Here is a 16,626-nt window from a genome sequence, read left to right on the forward strand (position 1 = left end):
TGGAGATTTTTTTATGAAGGTAAAAAAAGTATTCCAAAAATCTGGTGTGAGAGCATTTTTCTTTTTTAATTTTTCCTACACTTTGCAAAGTGTGACACTTATCGTCAAAAAAGGCTTATTTTGAGCTTTTAAAAAGACTATAGATTTCCCCCTCCCCCCAGAGGCTGATTTGGGCATGCATAAACTTAAGCCATATTTTTGTTAATCACCAAAAAATTCTATGGACTATACAATTGGCCATCGGGTCCTGAGTTGGCTCATCCAATATTTGAAATCCAATTTCTTACTCTTACATTGTACTTGGCTTCTTTCCATGGTTATTTTTCTTCTTTTCTTTGTTATTAACCATGTCAAGCTTGGATTGTCATAGTAGATCCGATATCCGAAAAAGAAGCACAGTCGAAAAAAAAATGAGTAGATAGTTTTTTTTTTTTTTTTTTATGAGATATACATTTATTAAAAAAGAAAACAAACACTATTCGCCTTTCGCCTGCCAAGAAAGACAATAAGCTTGAAAGGGCAAGGGCATTTCGTGTCGAAATAATAGGAAATCCAAATTTAATTGGCCTGCGAAGAAGAAGGTATCCCTTATTTGGTCGGATCAAGTACACCAAAAGGCATTACGTTACGCAAAATAAATTTTATAAAAGTGAAGAAAAAGAAAAAAAAGTCGTTTTTTTACTGTTATTTAGGACCTGTTTTTTGCACATTCTAGATCTTCCTTTGCTATTCAATATGTCTGTTTTTTTAAAAAAGTGTTTTTTTATGTTAAAAAACTCTTTTATTCTAGTGGCTTCGGAGAGCCTGGCTCTCCGAAGCCACTAGAATAAAAGAGTTTTTTAACATAAAAAAACACTTTTTTAAAAAAACAGACATATTGAATAGCAAAGGAAGATCTAGAATGTGCAAAAAACAGGTCCTAAATAACAGTAAAAAAACGACTTTTTTTTCTTTTTCTTCACTTTTATAAAATTTATTTTGCGTAACGTAATGCCTTTTGGTGTACTTGATCCGACCAAATAAGGGATACCTTCTTCTTCGCAGGCCAATTAAATTTGGATTTCCTATTATTTCGACACGAAATGCCCTTGCCCTTTCAAGCTTATTGTCTTTCTTGGCAGGCGAAAGGCGAATAGTGTTTGTTTTCTTTTTTAATAAATGTATATCTCATAAAAAAAAAAAAAAAAAACTATCTACTCATTTTTTTTTCGACTGTGCTTCTTTTTCGGATATCGGATCTACTATGACAATCCAAGCTTGACATGGTTAATAACAAAGAAAAGAAGAAAAATAACCATGGAAAGAAGCCAAGTACAATGTAAGAGTAAGAAATTGGATTTCAAATATTGGATGAGCCAACTCAGGACCCGATGGCCAATTGTATAGTCCATAGAATTTTTTGGTGATTAACAAAAATATGGCTTAAGTTTATGCATGCCCAAATCAGCCTCTGGGGGGGAGGGGGGAAATCTATAGTCTTTTTAAAAGCTCAAAATAAGCCTTTTTTGACGATAAGTGTCACACTTTGCAAAGTGTAGGAAAAATTAAAAAAGAAAAATGCTCTCACACCAGATTTTTGGAATACTTTTTTTACCTTCATAAAAAAATCTCCACCCCCTCCTTCCTTACATTTTTATGAATTGGAGTTTTAATTTTTAATGGAAAACACATCAATGAGCATTTGTGCGATTTATGGTAGTAGCGGGTGCCACATCTGAAAACACATGAGACCAGACGGCTTAAGAAAATGTAATTTTCCTATGAAAGAGTAGTTGCCTCTGGGAACCAACAGGTTATTAATGTTTGAATTTCTACGGACGAAGAGCACTGCCAAATCTAATTAATTAGTTTTGCTTATTCATTTTCTTGGTTTAACAGGCAAAACTGAGGGAAATGAGGTAGCCCACCTCCCCAAAAATTTCATAAGTTTGGAACAACCAAAAAAAAGATCTTAGAGAATCAGGGTTTTCAGGTATGAAAAGACCTCTGATGGGTCAAGGCGGGGGGAGGGAGGTTGTTTTTAGTTGATGTCCTTGAAACTTTAAAAAAATGAATAGACAGACCCTGATATCATTCCTGGTCTTATCCCTGCATTCCCAGCCATAGAACCTTGCGAGGGAAAATAAAGGCTGACTTTTCCACATTACCAACTAAATTATTCATTTTAGGTACATATTTGACCGACCATATACCAAACAGTAAGCTGTACGAGATATACGGTTCGGTCCTATTTTCTCGGGCTATAATGAAAGAAAGGCTAAGATGATTACGGATGAAGGATGATAAATTGTCAAACATCATGCTGCTTGACCATATATCTTCGGCAAACCGAGAACCAGGTCGTCTCCAATTTATACGTGAATAGGTTATAAGAAAATGTAAAGCAAATTGAAACTTCACGAGAGGATGTAAATAGCGAAACTACGAGTAGAGTGGGATGAAGGAGGAATGTGCGCAGCTATGGTCGCCTCAGTGGGTTGTCAGCAAGAGTAGTAGTAGTAGATGATTGCAAATAATTTCTTTTTTGGTGGTTTCCAACTTACAACGGGAATAAATTGAAGTTGAAGGCCCCATTTTCAGCTATTTCTGTGAGTGAGAAAAGGGAAAACAGCTTGTTCATGAAGAAAAAGAATGTTATTTAAATTTTGAGATTCAAATAAGATGGGGAAAAAGAGAGTGAACCAATCGTTAGGTCTTGTTTGGCTTGGGTGGGTGAGCTATAAAATTGGACCTGGACTAGCTGTAAACTTAAGTTTAAAAACAAAAAAAAAAAATATCACCTACATCTTCTGAATTGTCTGAGCCAATCTAGCATAACCTATAATTTAAATATATTTAGCCATTGAATGCATGTTTCTGTAACTGTAGCGACTAAAAGATAAACTATTCAAATTAAAAAAATAGTGAATTTTGCAGAATAATCTTAGAATCATGAGAATGGTTGTACACTACAGTAGCCTACATAGAAAATATTGACCAAGTGAGAAACTTAGAAAACTCGACTTAATATGTCATTATGCGAAGGTCTAATACTACCCGAATGAAGCAAGCGTATTCGTGGCGGTCGAAGGTCCAAATATCCAAATACTACCGGAGTGAAGCGAGGGTAAAACCCATACAGATGAAGGCCAGAATTGCCGATCGTAGTGAGCAGAAGATGAAGTGGGGGAAGAAGAGGCATAACTTGAATTGGGGATTGAAGTCCTAATAATATTTCGAAATCTTAACGAATTTACCCTGAAATCAACCCTTTTCACACAAATAGCCCATTTTACACATTTATAAAATTGTAACCCCCATCCTCCAGCAGATAGTCCCTCAAAAACAGAATTCTAATTATGTATCAAAGTCAGTTGGGACACTTTACTCTTAATTGTCCATTATTTTACCAAACATATTTATAGCTCTCCCTCCTCGTTTTTTACATGGATTATGGTATTGTTATATATTATATTATACATATAATATAACATATAATATAATATGTATAGTTGATGTAATATACGACACATGGATGCATTTGAATACAAAAGAGGCACTTGGATATTAGTTTTTCGCTTCCAAGAGATGGTTCAGGATGGCTCAGCTGATATAGGATGGTTCACCCTCTAAACGATACTTCAGACTACAGGGATTGGGTGGAGTGAAGCCACAATAGGTGCAGAGGTATTAAGTAAAACCCACTGGGCAAACAAGCTCTCTAACCACAAGAATCTAGATATGGTCCAAATATAAGGCCACTTACCTTTATCAGCGACAAAATACTTGGCACGAGAGCAGTGGCGTCATCTCAGAAAACTTCAGGGGGACCAAAGATAAATCTTGGGCCCCCGTTCAGACTCAAAGTGTAATTACTCTGTTTGATAGACTACTCTTCAAATTAGTCTTCGAATAAACATTAAAGCATCGTACTTTATTTAGATTTTGCCTTTTTCAACCAGATTAGGGACCTAAAAATCGTTACAAGATGGAACGTTTACCACGAAAATTAAAAATTGAGAGTTATGTGCGGTAATTTAAGCACTTGATATCTCCTTGGGCTTAAATTTATAAATTCGTCTACAATCCTTTGAAAATCAAGCTCTATCACTGCAGCCTTTTCAGAGAACATAAGGAGCAAACGCGAAAGTCGCTCGTTGTCCATTGTTGTCTGAAGGTAATCCTTCACAAATGTCAACAGAGAAAAAAATCGTTCATTTGAGCATGTTGTGAGCGGGAGTGTGAGGACTACCCTTGCGACCTCAAAATCCTCAGAATAAGCTTCTTTCAATCCTCCTAGGCTTTCGAAAACGTTTAAAGCGTTTGCCAGTTTCTGTGGAAGCTGCAACACATATGCACGAGCTATCAAAGCTTGACTCTTCAGCTGTATAACATCGATGCCAGCCTTATCAAAGTATGTTGCGATCTCGAGAAGTAAATTTGTGTTCATGAAGTCTTCGGATTTTAGGTTAAAACACCGTGTGGCTTCTAGTACTGGCACCTGGACAGTCAAACGCTCTTTAAACTTATTTACCACTCTGTCCAAAACCTCGTAGAACTCTTCGCACTTTCTCTTCTGTTTTTGTGTCCTCAGATTCAGTGCTGTGCTTTCCAAGTGTTGATGTCGTCAAATAGTCCCTGACCCTTCCGGATATCTTCTGAACTCGTTTTGATTTTGCTGGTATGGTTGAGGCAAGACCGCTTGTTTCTGACAGATCAGCTCCAGCCATCTCCTTAGACTTGCCGTATAAGACTCGGAAATACTCGACATCATGCATTGTCTTCAGTTGGTTTTTTGTTGTGGTGGTTAAATTGCTGGAGTCTGAAATGATCAGACTTTGGGGCCTGCAGTTGTTCAGAAAGAGGGTTGATCTAGTTCATAAGCTTAGTTCATAAGTTTTATTAATCCACATACACAAACAAATAAACAAATTAAACAACACTTTCACGCTGGAGAAAACCTAAGAAGGTTTGCAATCGCGCGAAAGTCCACGTAACTACTTACCTATTAACTCAACTATTTAATTAAAACTATTATAAATAAACCACAAATTGATAAACTATAACCTATATATATGAAAAAAAAATATAGATAAATAAATAAATAACTGAATCAAAAATAATAATAGATAAATAAAATATAAAAGAAAAATCATAATAACAAATCCAATCTCCGTCACTCATAATACTCAACTCCCTCTCACTGCAAGAACTTCGTGAATGACATGCAAACTGAATATGAAGGGAAACGAATCTAGTTGATTCTTAAGACATGTAGCTTCTGCTGCTTCCTCCCTGTCAGATTCTTGTCAGATTCCCTGTCAAGATTCTTGAACAACTGACAGAACTGCGAGTATACAGTCATATCTTACCAGAATTTTAGACAGCGATTTATACCAGTAAGACCAATGTGTCACAACTATCCTTTCAAGCGTTAGCACGGACACGTTGGCAGTTTTCTGGGCCTTGACAAACAACTAGTATTGAGTGTTGCTGTTGGAGACAAAACCACACACCGTATGCAAAACTGAAAATACTGACGAAATTCTTTGTATTTCCCGCATACAATCGCCAATAACAAGGTTAAGTCTATGGGAATGACAGTGAGTGTACACCACTTGCAGTGCTTTTTCCCGGAGACGAACCTGTACTCCTGAAGAACGTCCGCTCATTACACTCACCCCATCATATCACTGTCCAACACATTTTGACCAGTCAAGGCCGATGCCCTTTATTTTGTTGCAAATAAAGTTGGCCAAACTCTCAGCGTCAACCTTGCGCATGTAGTAGCAACCTATGGCTCTTTCTTTGATTTTCATATCATTAAAATAGCGCGCTAAGATTGCAAGTTGTTCCTTTTTTGAGAGGTCTTTTCGCAAGACCATTGCCGTCCAAGTAAGGCTGTAGTCTTTAGCAGAGCCTTTACATACCGTCTCTTCTCTAATATATCTTTTTCCCGTCCTTTGGAGAGGCATGAGGCAACAGATTCGGTCGTCTCTGTCTGAATAGCTTTAAATTTGGTCCAAGAAATGGCACATGCTTTGTGCCGGTCACTGCTTTCGTGCTGCCTTACCAGCTCTGAAATGTCTTTCCACTTTCTCAATCCTACGCCGATGAATGCTCTTGCGCCATATCGTTCGCCTGATCTTAGCGATGATCCACTGAAGTGTCGGCAACAGAAGCAGAATATCGAGTCCTGTTCTTTTGAGTATTCGAACCATGGATATATCAAGACATAGGAGCTGTTAAATTTTCTTGCGCGATTCCCGATTGTAGTGACAGGATAGTCAGTCAGAACTGGTTGACAGGGTTATTCATATGGGTTCATGGATAGAGATGTATTGTTTATTCTGGAAGCCATTCCCTTAGTTTGTGGTTGGCACATATATGTCTCCCCTATGTCTCTCAAAAAGAAGACGCTACAGTATACAGTGCACTAAATACAAAATGAAAAAACGACACTCCAAGACCCTAGACCGGATACCCCCTTATCCCAGATGTTGCCCAAATGGCACCACTGCACGAGAGCTAGACGCTGATCAAATAATTCATCTGTGGTCAAGATATTTACTAACTTTATGAGAGTTAGTATGGAAATTATAAGATTTACTCATTGATTTGTTACTGGAATAGATACTAGATAATAAGATGAGACTAAGCATACAATGAATGCCTGATATTAATCCCCCAAAGGCTCCTAGGTTTAAAAAGGAGGGGGAACACATACAATTCAATTAAGCAATAAATCAAAAGACAGCAAAGAGTAAACAGAATAAAACATCACTCACAGAAAAAATATATCGATGATTGGCAATTTTTAACATGGTTGGAAAAGAACCTATTTGGTCTTTTACCACATCCATCACAATCGTTACTACGAAAATTGCTTAATCTCAACTAATTAAGTCAAATGACTAATTAATTAAGTCAAAACTAAAACAACTAACTAATTAAGTCAAATTATGTGGGCATGGGCGTAAGGAAGGCGGGGCAGAGTAGGGCTGCCCCCCTCCCCTAGAACTTCAGATTTACACTAGATATGGCTAAAAAAGCAGATGGTTGAAAAAACAGACAGTTGAAAAAACAGTTGAAAAAAGGTAGATGGCTAAAAAAGCAGTTGATAAAAGCTAGATGGTTGAAAAGGCTGGAAATAAACAGCTGGAATGACGGAATAAAAGTTAAACAAGAAGCAATTATCCATAATGTCTTGGAAAGATTTAGCTCTAATCCAAGAAGATTGATAAATGCTGAAGCTTATTGATGATTTATTATTTTTGGTGATTATTTGTTAATAAAGATTTCATAGGTATGATAGAACTTACTGGCAATGTAAGGTTTTATGAACTGTCAAAATAACTTCAGTCCCCCCCTTCATCACAGAATCGACTGCCCGCCCCCCTAGAGAAGAGGCTACGTATGCCCATGTATGTGAGTTCACTAAAAAGGGATATTTTAAGTTAGTAGTAATAATTATCTGACGTAAATAATTAGCAACAGTTATGAAAATAGGGATTTTGTAATACAAACACAGGCTAAGGATCATTTTGTAAAGTATTACAAGTGAGCAGATAAAAACCGACCTGATTTCATAGCAAGCACGGTGGCAATAAAGAAGCAGAACTAAATAACCAGTTTTGCCTGCCTCAGGAACACCTCAGGAAATCTTTGTAGGAGCCATGAAAGAGAAATCGCCAGTAAGTCACCAAAATACATGCTGTCTCAAGTGTATTATAAACTAGTACGTCTATGGGTTTACCTCAGTAATTCTGCCGACGAAAGATAGTCCACGAGAATGCTCGACAAACAGCCCTGCTTCGTAAGCTGGTTCCCCTAAGTTTGCAACTGAAATTTCCAAAAGCAATTCAGGCTGGTCACCCAGCTCCAACAGAGGTATCCCGTCATTTCCTAAAATGAAAACCATTAATAGGTTCTAAGAGAAAACTGGCTTTAAAAACAGTCTAGGAATATTCGTAACGGGAGGAGAGTCGTATAAAAATATTTTGAGGCTAAAATATATGGCTTCTTATGCACTTTGGAAGTTTATCCTCCATATTTTTATACTGATTTCAACCCATTTTTGAGTTTCTTCGCTTAAAGTCTAAGGCGGGTTGTTTGACATTATTCAAAATAAGACGCAAAAGCAAATATTTCAGGGGGTTAGTAACCATCCTTGGACATGTCCTCAGATTACACAAAGAAAGTGGTATTACAATAAATTTATTAAATAGACCAAAGGGGTATGTGAAAGGTCCTATATATTTCTGAAAATTTCTTGGGGGATAGCAAAAGTGAAAAATTTAAAGAGAGCAGGATATAAGGAGGAGCGCCCTTCAGAGCGTTGGCCACAGGCTGTACAACGATTTGACGAGCTTATTGTAGTAGTAGTTGAGAGTATTTTTTCCAAATAATATCTGGAATGGGAGAGGGTCCTTGGAAAGTGTGATACTTCAATTTTTTGGATCTGGTCCTGTCGCTTTCCTGTGGCATCTTTCACAAGTTTGAATCCCAGTATTTACAGGAATCTGGAAGGTAAAAAAAACGAAAAAAATAAAGTTCAGGAAGATCTCTGTTGAATCTTCGATTCAAAAAAAATCTAGTAGGCCAGATTTTTTTTTTTTTTTTTTTTTTTTTTTTTAAAATTCTGCGGGGTTGTGTAAAATATTTGTCAAGTTGAAAAAATGTTACACTCCTCATTTTTAAGATATATACTCGGAAGGAGATTACAGGAAACTTCGTAAAGTTTAGATAAACTCTCAGGAACGTATGCGGAATTTTTTTCGTGGCAATAACAACATAATTACAATTTGAAAAAGGGCCCAGAATTTTTAATTAATTTTAAATTTCGGGGTAGCCCAAAACCCCCACCCCCTCTCCCTCCATAAATCTACAGAACCACTGAAATTCCTTCAATTTGTTTTCTAATACCTATTTAATTTCCGAAATTCTCGAGGGCTGTTCCGATCAATGAATACATTTCTCCTTTAGCTTTTCCTTCATATTTGTAAATAAACCAAAACATTTTGGCAGTATCCGAGATTTAACCTATATTTCTACCAATGATGGCAATTTCAAAATTTCTTTCAAGGAAGAAAAAGAGATTTCACTCTCAACCTACGACTGTGGTTTTCTTTGCTAGGGATTCTTTGCTAGGAATCACTTTGGGTACCCTGGAGGCAAGGAAAAACGATTACAAAGCCTTCGGGGAAAGTAAAAAACTGTCTCCGAGAAAAGAAGAAAAATAGCGAGATATGATGGCTTATGTCAAATTTTAAGTTTTTGTTAGTTTTTTTTTTCTTTTATATTCAACTTTTTTCCAAGCTCTATTTTCAAAGTTTTTTTTTTTATTTCCTTTAATTTTTCGCTACCATTCGATGCACCCTTTTATTATTTGGACCATTAATGAATGAATAACACAGGTGGCAAGTCTTTAAATTTTCGAAAAACTACTGTGCTTAATATTTTTTGGTGTACCCAATCCTTGGACCACATCTAGATTACAATTAAAAAAAAATGAATATTTAGAAAAAGGTAAGATTTTACAACAAGACCGTGAAAAAAACGAAGAAAAAAACCTGTTTTGGACAAACAATTTGGTGTTACATCCGGAGGCCTTTATCAACGGATGCCTTTGATAGAAACCTCATTCAGGAAACCGATCGTTCAGGAGTTATCCGATTACTTGATCTAGAGTCACTGTATATTTTTTCGTGTGCATGTTTTACTTTTTCTTAGCTTCACGGTGACATCCCCCGGCCCCTAAGTGTCCCGCCATTTTTTACCTCTGATCAGAATAATTATAATCTTCACAATACAAAAAATCATCTTCTAGTTCCTTTTACTCCTTGTATTAGGTCAGATTTTAATCCTTTAACGGCGATTCATATTGTATGCTATAAGTTGCCTGAATCAGCTCAAAGGTACCACTCATTCGATTTGTTCAAAAAATATAAAAATTCTTTGGCTTCTTAGAAGTTATTTTTATCTATTTATTTATTTGTCTTACATATTCATTATTATTTTACGGGAGCCTATTTAATCTACTTAAATAATTTAGTCTATTCAGTCTATTTAATTTTGTTTTCTATAGTTTTTATTTTATTCCTATTTTATTTTCATCTCTTTTCTGCTCTTCTCTCTGTGAGTAAGTGATTATTTTTTTTTTCTTCTCTGAGTAAGTGACTTGTTTGTCTTCTCCTTTATTTACAGGCCAATGAGCCTTTGGAGGAAAAGAAAAATGTAATATTGTATGTGTATTAAATGATAAATCAATCTTATCTTGATGTGAAGTCAAAATACTCGGACTGTTATTATTATTATTACAAAATTTTTATTTCCATTAGATTTTTATCATCTTATTATTATAGTCAATATTGATTATTAAGAGTGTTTTTTCACTGTCTTGTTAAATACCCACTTTTTTATATATTCATTTTGTTTTAACTGTAATCTAGCGGTGATTCAAGGATTGGGTACACCAAGAAATATCAAGCACCATATTTTTAACGAAAAAGTTAAGATCCGCCGCCTATACTATTCAAACAGTCGGTGGTAACCTACTTTTAGAATATTGAAACATTTTTACCCGTTTTTCTATATTCCGATTTGGTTTTTATTGTAAGTGGAAATACAGTGTTGTCTAAAAAAATTTCCACCTCTAGATTCACATGCCTGCTCTGAGCCAAAAACATCTTTGTCAAGGGTGATCAAACAAACAAGCAGGGTTTAGCCTAATAGTAATTTTAGCCTTGGTCAGCTAAATCAAAAAATTAACCAATTGGCTTCGACACTCAAAACTTATGCCTTAGGCACTGGTGGCGGTGCTGTCATCTCTTGTGCCTCTTGTGTAAAATTTCAAAAATTACAACATGGTTAGAACCGTCGAATTATTTATTTGAAATTTATCGCTCCTAAAATTCCAACACCCAGGCCAAGTGCCACCTCAGCCCTCCCCTAAGACCACCTCTGTTAGGCACCCGAAGTCAAACTTATTGCTAAAAGGCAATCTCCAGGAATATTATATGTATTTACTTGATTTTAAAGTCACACTTGTCGCGCAGAAACGAAAAATTAGAGGCAAGAAATAGGTTTGGAAAGTCTATACCGACACTAGTTCCTAAGCATAGTCTCCTATTAGCTTATATCATTTGCCAAATTTAATGTAAAGATAGGAAAACTGTTGTTTTAAATAGCAATCTTTTCACATTTCAAAATCTTCACTTCGATTGATCAATTCTAAAATTTATGCTCGAAATAGCTTCAATCTTTCAGTTACACACGGGAAAAATTAGCATGGTGCTTCCACACTATGCTCCAGAACCTTTCACATTCGTATATCTTATGGCTTTGGAATACGTTACGTCATTTGCGGAGCAGATTTTACCGGTACCACAGGCACCATGCCAAGTAGCCTCGAGTTCTACATAGAATTTTACTTTAACCTGTATGGTTTCCAAGAAAAGCAGTGGCGTCTCAAGCAACCGTAATGTGGTGTTCAGTGGCGTAATGATAGCGTCTATACAAAGCATCAAGAGTGGGTTTTCTAGAGAACGTCAAGTTTCACTACGAAGTCAAATAGCAATGTTGTCAGTTACATGACGGTCGTCATAGCGGTGTGTTTTTTGCGCGTAACGGTGACCCTTTCGTTTAAAACCAAAAGTGGAATCATGACTTAGACGAGCAAAAACGACGAACACTTAATCGTTTTTTTTTTCAAAAATCGTCAAAATAGAAATAAATAATAAAAACTAAAAACTTTCCATAAATAGAAAATAGTGTGACAGCACCTATATAGGCCGCTACAAAACAAAGAAAGATAAAAAGTAGGACAACAAGAAAAATGAGAAAATTGACAGCTAATGAAAAAACAGAAAATGCAAATTTTTCAGCCAGGATCTACACCCGGGATTCCTTATTGCAAAAATAACTAAGATGCACACAGTGCATACATCTCCGACATATAGTCCTCAATCCCTTGGGGTTTTTGTTTGTTTACTAGTATATACTTAATCTTACGATTCCCAGATGACCATTCCAATTTAAAATAGCCTTTTTTCCCTGACTGTATCCTTGAGGTTTGATAAATGAACCGACATATTTTGGCAATGAGCAACGCCAAATTCCACAAATACAGTCCGCGTCCAATTTTCAAGACCATGTCCATTTCTTGCTTGTCTAAATTTTTACTAAGGTTATTATTTATTACGTCATGCTCTCTCGAGTTTTAACAAGTTTAATTTACTTGAAAAAAAAGTATACTATAGAAGGGAATGTGTAAATATAGAATTATTACCCACGATTAGCCACTCACGTATCTATTTATTTCAGATGAGAGGGGCTAAAATTCAGGGAAACATTAATGCCCCAAAAATAGCCAAAACACAGATTATGCGAAAAATTATAAAAAATATGGAAAAAATAGTAAACAATTGGATATATCACAAGGCGGGAGGCACGGTGATAGGGAGGGGGATAAAGACTCAAAACCTCCTTCAACTCTTTTCATAGCGTGCGCGCCTTTCCAGAAATAATTAAAAGGCCTGAACATAAAGTGCAACGTTTAAAAGGAAGATGAAGTAAGATATTGTTAAGTGCCCCCATTTAGGGCAATTACAAGTGTTTCCTCCCAAAAAATGTTTTCGAATTTATATATATATATATATATATATATATATATATATATATATATATATATATATATATATATATATATAAAAAAAAAAAAAATAAAAATATATATATATATATATATATATATATATATATATATATATATATATATATATATATATATATATATATATATATATATATATATATATATATATATATATATATATATATATATATATATATATATATATATATATATATATATGATATGCCCAGACATGTCAGCCATCTGATTAAATTTTATTGCAACATTCATCATATCTTCTACAAGCGATAAACTAATCGTAATTATCTTGTCATTAAAAGGCAATCAAAATGGTTTTTTTCATGTAGCGTAACTTGTAAAAGACAACAAGTGTTGTGACTATTGTAATTAGTACCGGTAGTGACCGTTAAAAGCTAAGATGAGATACAACCGCTGTGGATCCTAAAGGTCAGCCACAATTTATCAGATAATAAATATTAACTAAGGCTACTAGTAAAATTCTTGTTATTTAAATCCAGTGTTGTAATGCCTAACACAGATGAGCGGAATGTCTTTTTTGTCGATGTTGACATCATAATGATTCCTTGGAACTTGGTGAATTGCTCTTTCGATGTCATTCATCAAGGTGAACGGTTTTAATTCGTGGACAAGGAGATATAAAAAGTTTACTAGCCCCCCTATCCCACCGAAATTGTGCGTATGCATTAAGACTATCAGCAAAGTAATATAATTTGATATACAAGTGTTCCGATGAGATACTATTCTATAAGGTTAAAAAAAAAATCACCAAGCATAAATCTTATAAATCTATGAATTGTAAGCTGAATCTTTAAAGACAGAATTCTTAGTAAACTTACATAACCGAGTATGAAAAGCAAAGGTAAGTGAAAATTTGTCCCATCGTAGCTCAACCTCATTCAACCCAATGTACAAAATCTTAAAACATCTTAAAAAAACGTGGGTGAAAAAAAAAAAAAAAAAAAAAAACACCAAACAGCTTAAGAAGGGGCAGCTTTCCCTTGCAGATGCAGTAGTCCTTGGGAATCAACAGGTCGTTAGTGTTTGAATTTTTATGGGCGAAAAGCGTTGTCAAATTTCAGATTATTAGACTTAGTTATTAATTTCCACAGTTCAAAGTGGCGACGCTGCCAAAATTTAGTATAACCCTAAAAAATTCATAATTTCGAAACAACCCAGGGAAAAATCTGATATAGACCTGAGGTACGAATAGAACTGAAATGAGACAAGGAAACAAAAATGTTTTCATTTCAATATCGTTGGCGCTTTTAGGACAGCATTTATGAGTTCAGAACCTTAAAACCACTAGCATTCATTTTAGGATTTTTTAACCCCCCTTTCCCACGTTTGGTCCTGCAAAACGATCCTGTCCGGGGGGCAAGATAAAAAAAAATCCAGGATTTTTTTTCGGGGGGTGTTTTACAAAAAGATTTTTTTCCGTGGAGGTAGGTAGGGGGGAGGGGTACAAAAGAAACTTTAAAAAACACATCAACAATTTGTTTATATTCATTTTTGTTACGTTTTTACGAATTTGAAAAACATTCTTTTGGGGGGGGGGGTCAAATCCCCTAACCCCCCTGGATACGGCCTTGTCGGGGGTATAAAGTAATTTTCAATTTGATTAATTCCTAGAATTGACGATTTGGCTCATTGTTCAAAGAAGTTCTGTTAGAAAACATTAGCTTATTTCCGCATTAATCATAGAAATATGACACAACATTCTTAGCAACAGGTTTTTCTGAGTTCTTTCCAAAGGTTTTTTTTAGCGGAAGCCATATCATAAAAGAAGAAAATAGTTTTTATAGATCTGTTGTCTCTCCATTCTTTGAAAAGGGATATTTAACAGATGGTCTTTTCTACTATCCAATTTCTGCGAATTTAATTGCAAAACAGTCTGACATAGATGCTTGTTTTGCGAATTGTCTCAAGGATGCTGTAAAGCCATATTAATTGGCTGTGGTTGTCAAGAAAGGTGCCTTTATTTGGGAATGCATTTTTTAAATCGTTTTATTGCTAATTACTAAGCAAAATTCAAACACATTTGGCTCAGAATAAATATTGGGAATGGTATTCAAAAGGGAGGCTGGAGGGGGGGGGCTTCATCCTTCCCAAGCTTCCTTGGGGCAACAAATTTTGACGAACGACAAAAATAGAAGAACTAAAAAAACATAACTAAAAAAGGAAAAACAATACGAGGTTGATTTTTAGCCGGGGAATTAAACTATAAGAGAAAGCAGGTATTTTGGCAAAGATCTCCACTAAGCTGTCCTCGGTGCAATTGAAAACAAACTACATTTTGTATTAAACTGTACAAAAGGGAAATTTTATTCTTTGGCTGAAAATCACCCTCGTTTGGCTTTGTCTTTTCTCCTTTTTTCTTTTGTTTATTATTTTCATCCTTTGTTTTTCGAACGCCAGGTCCAGTGGTGGCGCAGTGGATTTGTTCTCAGCTTGGTAATACAGGACTAAGAGCTCGAACTCAGCTGTAGCAGGACAGTAAAGCCGACGCAAGGACCTTAGTCCTCAAGAAATGCCGTTAATCCAATGCAGGTCGTAGTAGCCAGTGTGGTCTCAGAACAAAAATACGAAATCTACAAAATTTTATAACAGTCTGAAAAATATGACACTTTCTAGGCAAAAATCGTTAAATCCGAGCATCTGCCTCTCCAACTTGAAAATTTTTGCCTCATTCCCATTCGCTGAATTTCAGTAGGCCCCTAAATTAGATCCGAAACAGGTAAAAATTTCGGGTTGGGTTCAAAAGACGTTTCACAATAGACAATTGACACAGTCAATATTTTAGCAGGATTATGCTATATTTCAGGGGGAGGGAGATTGGACAAAAGGGCATATGTCTCATACTAAAAAAGAGCAGATTTTAGGGCAATCTTGAATTCCTCATATTTCAAGGTAAGTTGTTTCATCATACCACATCTTTAAATATTGCATCAATGGCTTTTAACCGGGGGCACTTGATTCAAAAAACTGTATTAAACAGATAGTTTTATCCAAGGACATACGAGGGAGAGGGGGCTCATGGGCCATGCCTTACTCAACTAATCCTAAATTTCCCCTTTCCCAACTAATTCTAAATTCTTCTAATTCAAATTTTCAATATTTTTTTTCCCCTATTGCTAAGTCCTCCAAAAAAAAATTCTTCACTCGTGCATGGTTTTGTCTGAAACCTAATTTCCTAAATTTAGTTGCAAACCTGCCTGAAGAAGGCGCTTGTTTTAGGAAATGTCAAAAAGATGTTGTAAATCCATCTCTAGACGGCTGGGTTGTCACGTAAGCGTATTAATGTGTCAATAGCTTTTTCTTTTTTTGTGGTTCTAATTTAATTACCGTGAGAAAAAGACATTTGAAGATGTTTTAGTCAAAAGCAAATGTGGTTAAAAGCAATGGGATAGACACTATTAGTAAGTAAAATGTAAGAAGAGGGTAGTAAGAGAGGGTATTAACGGGTGGGATGCAGAGAAGAAGGGAATGCAAGATGAACATAGGGATCTATGAGCAGAAAAAACGTTTTTGTGGAGTTTTTATAACTTTGGTGCCCTATGAAGTGTCTCATGACCAAAGGGTACCCTACAAAACAGCTAGCCAGATGCTTTATTTAGGCAATTGGTTGTTGAATGCTCCAAAATTAAATCTGTCAGCTATATTCTACTCAAATTTAAGTACTAATGACAATGAAAGTGGATATGTCTGTTCGAATTGGTTAAGTTGAAACTTGCACAACCACGCATATCTTGGAAAATTAGAAAAACAAATTGGAATTTTATTTTTTAATAATAAAGAACTCCATGCGCAGTTACGCAGTTTTTGGTAGCAGCGGGCGCCGAATCTAAAAAGGAAAGAAACATGGGTAGAAAATCGCAAAAAATCAAACAGTTCGTGGTAACGAACTGTAAGTAAGGAGCGACCCGGCTCAATGGTAACCAAAACTCTAGAAAACGGGTTTTTGATACCAATAG

General features: G+C 35.6%; 2 protein-coding genes and 1 pseudogene across 2 annotated transcripts in view; 1 reads left to right on the forward strand and 2 right to left on the reverse strand.

The window, feature by feature from the left end:
• The window catches only part of LOC148953625 (integrin alpha-PS1-like), an 86,236-nt gene extending 78,354 nt beyond the window's left edge, over window positions 1–7,882 (reverse strand). The window contains exon 1 of the mRNA XM_089087283.1: window positions 7,736–7,882. The gene's annotated coding sequence lies outside the window, so the exon portion shown is untranslated. The remainder of the gene's footprint in view (window positions 1–7,735) is intronic.
• LOC148953627 (uncharacterized) lies at window positions 5,816–11,504 on the reverse strand (annotated as a pseudogene).
• Window positions 11,505–13,501: 1,997 nt separating this feature from the next.
• The window catches only part of LOC148953628 (integrin alpha-PS1-like), a 120,538-nt gene continuing 117,413 nt past the window's right edge, over window positions 13,502–16,626 (forward strand). The window contains exons 1-2 of the mRNA XM_089087258.1: window positions 13,502–13,514; window positions 15,856–15,940. Of these exons, the coding sequence (XP_088943384.1) occupies window positions 13,502–13,514; window positions 15,856–15,940 (98 nt within the window). The remainder of the gene's footprint in view (window positions 13,515–15,855; window positions 15,941–16,626) is intronic.

This window comes from Artemia sp. Qi Xiang Cuo, chromosome 3 (genome assembly GCF_049724085.1).
Source record: "Artemia sp. Qi Xiang Cuo chromosome 3, ASM4972408v1, whole genome shotgun sequence".
Taxonomy (NCBI): domain Eukaryota; kingdom Metazoa; phylum Arthropoda; class Branchiopoda; order Anostraca; family Artemiidae; genus Artemia; species Artemia sp. Qi Xiang Cuo.